The 11,261-nt window shown below is 43.8% G+C and overlaps 1 protein-coding gene across 1 annotated transcript in view; it reads right to left on the bottom strand.

Annotated features, from left to right (window-relative positions):
• Positions 1-231: 231 nt before the first annotated feature.
• Positions 232-11,261, bottom strand: part of hcn2b (hyperpolarization activated cyclic nucleotide-gated potassium channel 2b) — a 70,616-nt gene continuing 59,586 nt past the window's right edge. Inside the window, exons 7-8 of the mRNA XM_033620893.2 lie at positions 10,333-10,497; positions 232-1,394 (exon numbers count right to left, since the gene is read on the bottom strand). Of these exons, the coding sequence (XP_033476784.2) occupies positions 433-1,394; positions 10,333-10,497 (1,127 nt within the window). The 3' untranslated portion in view covers positions 232-432. The remainder of the gene's footprint in view (positions 1,395-10,332; positions 10,498-11,261) is intronic.

The following is an 11,261-nucleotide window of genomic DNA, read 5'->3' as shown; positions in this document are numbered from 1 at the left end:
TAAAGTGCCAACTTCTGATATCTGAAGCAGGTCCCTGATTTTCTTTTAGTCCCATCCAACCTCAAGTTTGCATTAAATAAGGTGAATGAAAATAATGAAGCAGATATGCCCATATGTTGTTGACTATGCTGTAAAATACAAAAAATAAAGGGGTTGGAGATGGGAATATGCTACTTTACTACTACTGTGCAACTACTGTCTGTGAGTAGAAACATCTCAATGCTGCAGATTCAAAAGTCACCATACAGACTTTATTATGTTAGAACAGTCTTCTCTCAGATTCTCCTCGCTGCCACTCACTCAACATTCATACATTCGGATAGTCAAACTGGAGCAGAGAGAGAAGAGGAACTGTAGAAGAGCAGACATCCCCCCGTGTCCCTGCAGTCTGGCCCCTCACTGAGTCACTCCCCCAGATGAGTTTAATTAAGATCACAAGTTTGAGGAAAGCCTGGATCTGACTTTGCTGTGGTCTGTCTCAGGAAGGCTCACTATTGAGTCCTTCTTGGGTCGTCCCGAGTCCCCCAGACCTGTTCCCAGACCCCCTACTGCCAGCCCTGCACCGGGCCCGAAACTCTGTGCAGAGCCAGGCAGGGATGCTACAGGGAAGGCCCCCACAGACATCTGGTGGGGCAGTACCACTCTATATGGTATAGCGCTCCGGACGCCTGTGAGACCTGCTGGGGTCTGAGGGGGTCCAATGGAAGTGGAGGAGACTTGTGTAGACTGGGGGGGACTAGGGGCACCTGGTTGTGCCCCCTCATGAGGCAGTGAGGGCTGAGAGGCTGACAGTGCCCTGGCGTCTTGGCTCAGACTACCCATTTGCAAGGAATGAGTACTCTTATGTGCACTGGGTCGGTGTGCTGGGCTGGCTATGTGCTGCTGGGCTAGAGAAAGCTGGGAGCCTGAGGTTTGACCAGCCAGGGCACTGGATCCATACTGGAATGATCGTCCCCCAAGGGCCAGCGGGCTCTGGACAGGGGGGCTGGAGAGGACAGGAGCAAAGGCACCAGAAGCAAGGAACTGAGACTGCAGTGGAGAGGCTGAAGCAGGAGTGGACACACTTTCCATCACCTGGAATCTCCTCACCATCCTGGGGGACTGCAGGTTCCCCGCTCCCATTGTGTTTCCTTGCATGGGGGCACAAAAGTTCATGGCTACGGCCTGCTGCAGAGTGGCAATCGCTGAATTCGGAGCATGGCCTGGAGAATTAAACATTCCACCATGTAGAGGAGGCGTCATGGACATGGCCCGCGGTCGTGGTACATCAACTTGTTGAACCATCTCCCGATCATATTTAACTATCTCTTGGATCATCTCGTTCTCGCGGTTGTTGAAAACACCCGAGTTCAGATCGTGCTGAACTTTGTGCATCAGGATTGAGTTCTTCTTGCCTGCAATGAGAAAGAGAAAGAAAGTAGCACTGTTGCTGAAGTAGGAACTATGGTTGCTAAAGGAAACACAGCCTGAGTTATAAAAGTTTGGTCCCCTAGCATTATCCTACCTTCTCTTATTCACAGTCAATTTTACCAGAGACAGAAATAACAGCTTCACTGTTTACCTTTATCCTATTCCTGGCCGTGATGGATATAGTAGCCTATAAGTGGAACTATCTGCTGTTCTCTCCATGCACAATATCCATCACTGACAACACACAGAGATAGAGAGCAAAATAGAGATCATCTTATATTTTGCACTGGTGGGGATATGGGGACAGTGTTTATGCCAACCAGTGTTTTTGCAGAGTCACCGCAGTGCTGACAGTGTGAGAGAGAGAGAGAGTGTGTCTGTGGCCAAAGCATTTGTTTATTTGTGCCTCTATGTCTATGGATGGACCACCTGTGTGTGATTAGACCATGCACGTGTTCTTGTGTTTTATTATACATGGCTGGTGCTTGGCAGGCATTTGCCAAGCACTGGGGAAAATAAACGTTATTTGGATGTAACTCCAGCTCTTTGGGTGTAGCCATTGAACAGACCTCACCTTTTCTTAACCCCCACAACTATGCAGCACCAGAGACAACTGATGCTTCTTTGGCTAATTAGATGGTGGCATGCCCTACACAAAGAAACACCAAGCTCACAGCTTGAACACTTGGGTTTGATGGGTTACACGGCGTATCGAGGGTGATGTGAGGCTGAACAGAGACATTATCATCTCAGCTGTTATTGTGGTGACAAAAACACATGGTTGAGCAGTTGCTGTTTCTGTTGACCTAACTGCAGTGTGCACTTTTTGTAGCTGATGGAAAAACCCTGACATGTTATGTACTCTCATTTCTTGTTGTGAGGGGGGAAAGGCTCAGCAAGTTGTCTATGTAGGCTACATCAGAATCCCAAACGGACCGTCTCTTCGTACTGAGAGAATATGCAAAGATGAGTAGACACCCAAATGTAAGAAGAGAAACAAAAGATGCACCTGCATTCAAGGGCACAAGCAGTGCACAAGCCTGCAGTATACAGAAAGGACCAAGAACAACTTCTTATGATCAAGACTCAACCGTTTACTGCATCCAGACCTCCATTCCCAAGCATTTTCACACCAGTTCACACCGTAAAGGAAGACTTTGTCCCCCAAATTGATGATTTGTATATCAGTTACTCATCCTGTGTTATGTTGAATTTGTGAAGAATGAAGAATCCAAAAATTCTTGATAAATTACAGTCATAGGCGACCCTGGTTAACAACAGCAAAACTATATTAAAATATCAATTTACAAACTCTCACACAACTTGTGCAGTATAGTCCAAGTCACATTTATCCAGTTGTATGCTCAGTACTTCCCAAAGAGACGGGCCATTCCGACGGGGAGCTGAACTTAATTTTTTTTACATTTTTTAAAATATTATATACTTTATTAATCCCCAAGGGGAAATTCATTTGTTTTTCACTCTGTTTGTCAATTACACACAGGTCCGAACACGCACATGCACAAACTGGACCTATACATGCACTAAGTGGAGAGATGTCAGAGTGGGCTGCCACAGGCGCTCCGAGCGGTTGGGGGGTTCGGTGCCTTGCTCAGGGGCACCTCGGCAGTGCCCAGGAGGTGAACTGGCACCTCTCCAGCTACCAGTCCACGCTCCATATTTTGGTCCGGACGGGGACTTGAACAGGCGACCCTCCGGTTCCCAACCCAAGTCCCTATGGACTGAGCTACTGCTGCCCCTGTGAAAATGTGAAATTTATCTACGCTCTCTTTGTAGCCAGACTCCATTAACAAAAACAGTAATTTTACCTCGCTGAACACAGGAGCTGCTCATCTACCTCTGTCTCCATCAGTTACTTTTTTTTTTGGTGAGTCCAATCTAAGCAGTTACAGAAAATGAATGAATGAATGAGAGTTGTAATATAATGTAATAAAGTTTTGCTATTGTTAAACGCAGACCCCTGTAACTTCATTTTTATTAAAAAATTTCTCCACTTCTGGATTTCCCGTTCACCGGAGACATGCAAGAAAAAGTTGTCTTCATAAATTCAAAGCAACATCAGATGAGTAATTGTCATTTGGGGCTAAAGTATTCCTTTGATTCAAGTGACACTGATGAAGGATATGAAGGCTATGCCACCTTCACAACTCTCATGTGACATCACGCTGTGAATGAACTTTTAATGCTTGTGACCTCTCACCAGTAAGTAAAACTGTGGAAACTTCTTGGAAGAGTGCACTTAAGACTAAATCAGCAAGTCCACGTTTCCCTCTGACTCTCTGATAGATTACAGAAGGGCGTTTGTGGAATCAGCCTGAATGCTGTTAAACGTAGACTGATGACTGAACTGTAGGATCTCACTTGGTCCTGGAATAAGGCTGCATGGCTATAGCCAGGCAAAGTAATGCCAGATAGAGACATCACAGCAGGAAAGTGTATGAGAGAATCATCACATCTAATCTCACATGGTTTCATCACAGCTGTGCTGTTAAAAGAAAGCAGTATATACGTCACAAAGTGGTGAGGTTCAACCCCCCCTGGGTTCTCACCGCTTTCAGGTAAGATGAGTGTCTTAGAGACTGCTGTGTCTGAAACCTGCTGAGAGTTGAATTTACAAGTTCCACCTCTGACGTAATGGCTAGGAGGGGCAATGGGGGAGGTTAACAGAGACATCGCTCTTCCTGATGGAAAAGGAGAAGGAGTCTATTTGGGGAACAATTCTGTCTAACCAGTGAATCAATTGCTCGGACATGTGAAGAGAGGTAACTAACGGCAGATCAGTTAAAGAGAAAATGAGACAGTTGAACCAGACGGGACGCTTCTCGGTGTTAGATACACATTAACCCCTGCACAGCTGAACCAGGCTCAGGTTTAGATGAAGTAAAAGAAGCAAAGAGTTTTCCTTGATGGACACTGTTATTTGTTTTCATCTTGTTTTTACTGGATTTTCTGCAAGATGGATGAAGTTGGCACTCTGACTTTACCCAGGCCTGCACCCAGCTGATAGGAGGGCTGAAATGCTGGAGCAGCCAGCCAATGATGATGATGATGCTGATGCTAAAGGGCAGTCACAGGGCTGCTCTCTGCTCATAAATTCTGCTGAGGGAAAAGGTTGTGACCAAAGGCTAGATTTCAGCTGCTTGCTGGCCTTCTTAGCTGCATCCAGATGATCAACCATATGCTGTACACTGGGGACACAGAGGGCTTCATAGGAGATGGGCATGTAGAGACATGTGCATGTGCCTGTGGGAGACTTCAATAGCTCATATAGCTCTTGTGCATTATTGTCACTTGGTTCTCTGATGCAGCAGGTGGTCTAGAGAGCTGGCAATAAAACTAGGTTGTTAGTCAGCACAACAGCTTCAGTGATACCCATGTAAGAAGAGGTCAATAAGGCTGTTGATGAACTGTAACACAGTCAGCCACCCAACCAGAAGGAGGACACAGATCCAGACTGTGGTGACTCCTGTACTCTCCTTGCATGTTGTATGGGTCCCACTTGTGGACTTTCTGTAAAACACAGTTTGGCAGTCAAGGCTTTGTGACGACATCCCCTCTATGAGTTCGGAAGTTGGAGACAAAGGAATCTCCATTTGCTGTGCTGCATCTTAGAAAAGCCTAGGTGCAACATTGAGAGAGTTCTTCTTTAAGGAGTAGGCATGCTACAATACCAGAAATTCAGTACTTGATACCAAAACCGGTGAAAGTCCCTAATTTTTGATACCCAATTCAATGCAATGCAACATTAAAACAGAAATTAAATTTCAACTCTGTTATTAATCCCTGAATGCAAAGTACTCGTCAGTGTGGGTTCAACTCATATTCACTGACCTCACCTTGTCACATATTGATATTTGGTCATGGACTTTCCGCGTCCAGATACAACATAGAAGTTATCCTGGGTGCATTGGTTCTGGAACGCTGTGTCAAGTTCTGCCTGTTACATGCATTGTCTTCTTTCAAAATACACTTCCATTCTCACGAGAAATTTACCGTTTACACTGTCTCTTTCAAAATACATGCACCACGTCGGTACAACATTGCAAAGTGACTTTTTTTCCCCTTAATCAAACTAACGTACACAAACACTGCTCTCCCACTTGATAGTCGGTGTTTGTTGGACCTATCCACGACCTGTCCCGCCCACCCTACTCAGACTTTCACCGCCTTTACTTTTGTTCTTGTCCTGCTGCGTTTCCCTGCTGATGCTGTCAGCCGCTGTCAAACAATATCAGCGACTGGCCATGTATCATGCCGACGTTAAAGGATGGCTTTTTTGGTCTGTGTCTGACGTCAGAAGTCACAAGCGCCAGATTTTGATGACTTCAGAGTGAGAACGGGTTGGTGAGTTCATGAGATTTTGTGGACAAGGATACAGCATTTGACCCAAAGTTGAACATTTTTCAACTCTCTGCCACCAGAAAAAAAACACCAAATGTGCAGCACTTAGCACAGAGTAGTTGCACAGCAACTACTGTAGTAGCATAGTGTAAATACATGGCGCTCCCATTGCAAAGAATTAACAAGATATGCTGGCCTCAGGAAAAAACACTTCTTTTCGACAAGTCGAGGCAGAGCTGTTGTTCTTCTGCAGTGGTAGGCGTTCTTTTTCTTCCTCTGGCATTTAACACAAGGAGGTTAAAAAGAGGAGAAGTCACAACACTGTATTGGAAACCATCCCTTTATTTCTAGCCCTGTCTGCTGTAACTCTCCAACATTACAGTTCCAGTTGCACCATGCAGGTGTCATACCCGTAGCTCCCACGGGGTCAAATAGCGTCTCAAGGCCTCTTTTGAATAGCCTTGATTTGACGTCAGTCTAAAACACTTGTAGGCGTATGTGCTGCCCCGTCAGGTCCGGAAGATTTGCATCCCCAGTACCTATGACATCTATGGTACAAGAAAAAAATGACTACTGTTTTGTTTTGTAGAATGTTGGCATTGACTCGGTACCGTAGTATGAATTCTTGTGGCACTCCTATCAAGGAGCACCAGGTCTTCCTTGCAGATGCTGGGGTTGTTCCCACTACACTTCCCTCTGAAGAATCAAGAAACAGCAAAGGTGTCTGCCTCTGCCTGGTAGCACTGACCCAGTGTTACCAGGCTTCCATCACTCTTGGTAAGTTATAGATGGCAAATAGATGCTATAGGTGATACCTCAGTGTAATAATAACTCTGATGGCACTGAAAGAAAAAGGAGCAGCGCAAGCAACCACCTGACTGAGACGTAGGCACATGAGTTGTTTGAGGTGTCAATGCAGAGCTGAAGCTGCCTCTTCTGCAAAACTCACACATCAGTTGCATAGCTGTTTTTACAACAATGCCTATTCATTATCAAGTAACACCTCCATCCCGCCTTAAATCACTGCTATACTGCCCCGTCTGCTGATCTTATGTGCCACTGTGTTCAAAATGTGATGCATTAAGGGTGTGAAGACGATAGACAAGGGATTGGCTTATCTCTATGTAGGAATGGCTCAAAGGTGAGGGACTGTGTTCATAAGAAATGGATGAATGGCTGCTGGAGTGAGCTGAGCTCTTTCTAAAATGTGTTATTATGGTCTGTCAGGCTGAACTGATCCTAAAAAAGCACTCCTGGTCACAGATGCTCAGCAACAACAAAAAATATGATGCAACTTAAAGATTTGAGTTTGATTGATATTTGAAGCACTGGATTTTATAATGAGGGCGTCATAGAGATGAATCCAACAATCGCTCTTTACATTTGAAAGGAACAAAGCTTGTGTCATTATTTGCAAGTCTGTATTTACAGTTCATATTCTTAACATGGCTTTGTTCTGATAGCCCTCTGTGTGTTTGATCCAGATGCTTTTTCTGACAAACACTGCTGACAAAGCCAAACAAAGGAACAAATTATTGGTGGTCATTATTCATCACATGGAGCCTGATGGGAATATTTGGTCGGTGGATCTGTCCTAAAACAGTTAGACAACCCCCTCAAAATATGTGAGCGGGCTGACTGAAGGCTGCTCATGTGTGGAATCTGGCTGCTATGGCAACAGCTGGCAGGTGGCAGATACAGGGCTTTTGTAAACATGGGAAGTGTGGTCATGTGAAAGGAGGATGTGACATCAGAAACACTGCTGACCTTGGGAGGCATGATGGGAGGGGAGAGGTGTCAGCATTGTGAAGAAAAATAACATGTTTGTGTTTATTTGTTGACAAGGGGCCCCCATGGCTTCGCTAAGACGAAGCAGTCTTTGCATGTTTGTGTGTGTGAGTTTTGTGGGTGTGTTTCAAAGACAGATTCACTGCCGAGCAATCATTTAACAAAACAGTAAACTCATCTGGAGCGAGCACAGAGGCACAAAACAGTGATTTTGCACAGCGGTTTCTGCCATGATATTCACAAGAGTCACATATGTTTTCAATATGGCAGATACCCACAGAGAGCATTAAATTGTGAGGACAGATTTACACTCAACAAACGACATGACAAATGATTCACAGCCATGAATACATTTTCACCATCGACTCCTTTCCTCCACCGCGCACACCGTCTCTAGGATCATTCACACAGCTGTCAGACAGTGACAGAGACATCAGGTTAATGAATGAATACATTTTCCTTATGCTTCATTTCATCTTACGAATGACTCATATGCCTATGAAGACACCATACCTGTGGCTTTTATCAGTGAGACGTAATGCTAATTATCCATGACTAAATCTCCCAGACACATTTCATAAATCAGGTCTGGATGGAAAGATGAATTTGTTACTTTCAGGACTAAGAGCTGAGAATTATGTTACTAAGTATGAACCTGAGTTAACTTCTCCCCAAATGAACCAAAAGAAAACTAGAATTACTGCTTTTGTTGCTGTATGCCTTCGCAAACCCCTCAAGTTGCAAATACAGTTTACATCCATGTCTGTGAAAACCTGGATGCTTCACAAACATCTTCCCCTCATTAGCACAGAAGATCTATACAATCAGCACAGTTTCAAGGTGGCCACTCAAAATTAGAGTCACCTGTACAGTATCTGATCAAATGTCTCCCCTTCTGTTCCTGAGCTATGGTGTGAATAACGTCCAGCAAAGTGTTTCTGCAGAACATTATGATGTCGCAGTGAAGTTGACCTTTGATCTTTTGGATATGAAACTTCATCATTTTCAACCAATTAGACATTTGTGAGAAATTTTGTCCTAATTAAAATTAAAATTCCTGATTTAAGGCCAAAAGCATGTTTTGTAGGTCACAGTGATCTTGAACTTTGACCACCAAATTCCAATCAGTGTATTGTGGAATTCAAGCGGATGTTTGTGTCAAATTTGAGGAAATTTCCTTAATGCCTTCTTAAGATATCATGACATTCACAAAATGAGACGGAGACTGATGCAAGGTCACAGTGACCTTTGACCACCAAGGTCTAATCAGTTCATCCTCAAGCCTAAGTAGATGTTTGTGCCAAATTTAAAGAAATTCTCTTAAAGTGTTCTTGAGATATCATGTTCACAAGAATGAGATGGATGCAAGGTCACAGTGACATTTGACCTTTGAACACCAAAGTCTAATCAGTTCATCCTTAAGTCCAAGTAGATGTTTGTGCCAAATTTGAGGAAATTCCCTCAAGGTGTTCTTGAAATATTGCATTCACGAGAATGCGACGGACCAGGTCACAGTGACCTTTGACCACCAAATTCAGATCAGTTCACCAATGACTCAGAGTGGACATTTGTGCCAACGTTGAAGAAATTGTCTCAGAGTGTTCTTGAGATATCACATTCACGGAATAAGATGGTTGCAAGGTCACAGTGACCTTGACTTTTGACCTTTGACCACCAAAATCTAATCGGTTCATCCTCAAGTCAAAGGAAAAGTTTGTGCCAAATTGGAAAAAACTCCCTTAAGGCATTCTTGAGATATCACGTTCACAAGAATGAGACGGATGAGGTCACAACAACCTTGACCTCTAACCCCAAAAATCTACTTAGCTGGACATTTGTGCCAAATTTGAACATTTTCTCGAGGCATTCTTGAGATGTCGCGTTCAGGAAAATGGGATGGACAGATATATTATACAGACATATGGACGGACGGACAACCCAAAAAACATAATGCCTTATTTATAGCAATCTGTATCCTTCCAGTGGTGCTCCCTCTGTATCCAATTTGGAAAATTCAAATTTTGGTTCTTAGTATGTTTTTTAGCATCAAAATACTTTTTTCCTGAAGAAGAAAAGAACAAGAAATTCTTTCTTAGAATTTGATATTTGGGGTCTTATGCTCAGGTGCCAAAAATTGTCTCAGTAGTGCCCCCCACAAAAGTTCTGCGAAACAGCCCCCAAAGCTGCTTTCACCTACATGTACAAAAATCGGTGGGCACATGTAATGTCCGAAGACATACATAAGAGTCTCTTGGACCCATGCTCTAAACCCAACAGGAAGTCGGCCATTTTGAATTTACTGTGCAACTTTTGTGCATTTTTGGCCATTCTAGGGGTCGTACTTTTGAACTCCTCCTACAGATTTATTCCAATCGACTTCAAAGTTGGTCTGTCCCATCAAAAGACCTTATCGGTGACATACAATTAAATTGATATTGATTTTGTTAGGTGTTTTTTTAAGGTGGTGCTTATACTGGACAAATGCAGTGTTCACCTGGTTAAATAAAGATTTGATAATAATAAAATAGCACCATCTTCCACTTCAAAGTTCAGATCTTCTGAGCTAACACTCTCCTCACTCTCTGCGCTTACACTGTCAGCAAACAGCGTGTCTGGGGGTTGGCATCAGTGTTGTAACCTACATCAATGCTTTTTGATAACAGCACAGCAAGAGCTTCCATTTAAAAATGAAGAAGAAAGAACACAGATGGACCTGCCCTTTAAATAATATCACATAAAGTTCACTCTCCTGTTGCAGGTTACCAATCTTACCTATCCTGTCCAATCTGTCAATGGCAACTGTCTCAAAGGCCCTCCTCATCATGGGATACTCCTCCAGCACCTCATTGAAATTGTCCACAGAGAGAGAGTACAGGCGACAGTAGGTGTCCGCTCGCACGCTGGCCGTCCGTCTGCCGCGGGTCAGCAGACAGATCTCTGGTGAGGTGAAAGAGAACAGACAAGAGACAAAATCACAAAATGGCAAACTGACAGCTTTCAGGGTGTCAGACGGCGACAGAGAAAAGAACAGAGATACTATAAATATGGAGGGATCTGTTTAGCAGTCTGAAATTGACACCCCCAAAACTCTTAGCCTCGAGCAAATGTGTGATCAGAATAAAAGTGGTTCATGCATGCAGAGGTTCTGTGTAGCCAGTGTGACCCACTGACAGTAAAACTGAGTGTGCTTCCTCCAGCCCTGGCACAGCACTGACAGCTGTGTGAAGGAAACACTCTATATTTGGAGATGTGCAGCTAAGCTTCATTACATTCAGTTGTTCCCCTTCCCTTCCCCTAGTATCTTTATCTCTCCAGCTTTCTACTTCTATGATCTGGGGCTGACGGTTGTCTTGACAACCATATGCCCTCCTTTTCCCCCACCTAAAAGGTCGATCTCCTCTGACTCTCTGTGGGAAAGAGAGGAAAATAACGAAATGTGAGGAGACTACATTAAGAACATACATAGGGGCAATATAGTGGAATGCACTGTGACTGTGTGTTAATGATCATGGTGTCCCCTGCTGCAAACAGGAAGCAAATAAACCAGGTGAGCTTCAACATACTGCAGACACACAAACATACGCATGTCATTAAAGCTAGAGTGCAGGACTTTTACATATAAACAGGGCTGGTTATTAGTATTTGATACCTTTAAGATATGAACCTGGTAGTATTGAAATTTCTTCAATAAAACAATATTA

This window comes from Epinephelus lanceolatus, chromosome 6 (assembly GCF_041903045.1).
Source record: "Epinephelus lanceolatus isolate andai-2023 chromosome 6, ASM4190304v1, whole genome shotgun sequence".
Lineage (NCBI taxonomy): Eukaryota > Metazoa > Chordata > Actinopteri > Perciformes > Serranidae > Epinephelus > Epinephelus lanceolatus.
The sequence above is the reverse complement of the archived record's forward strand: the minus strand, read 5'-3'. Positions and strand labels throughout refer to the sequence as shown.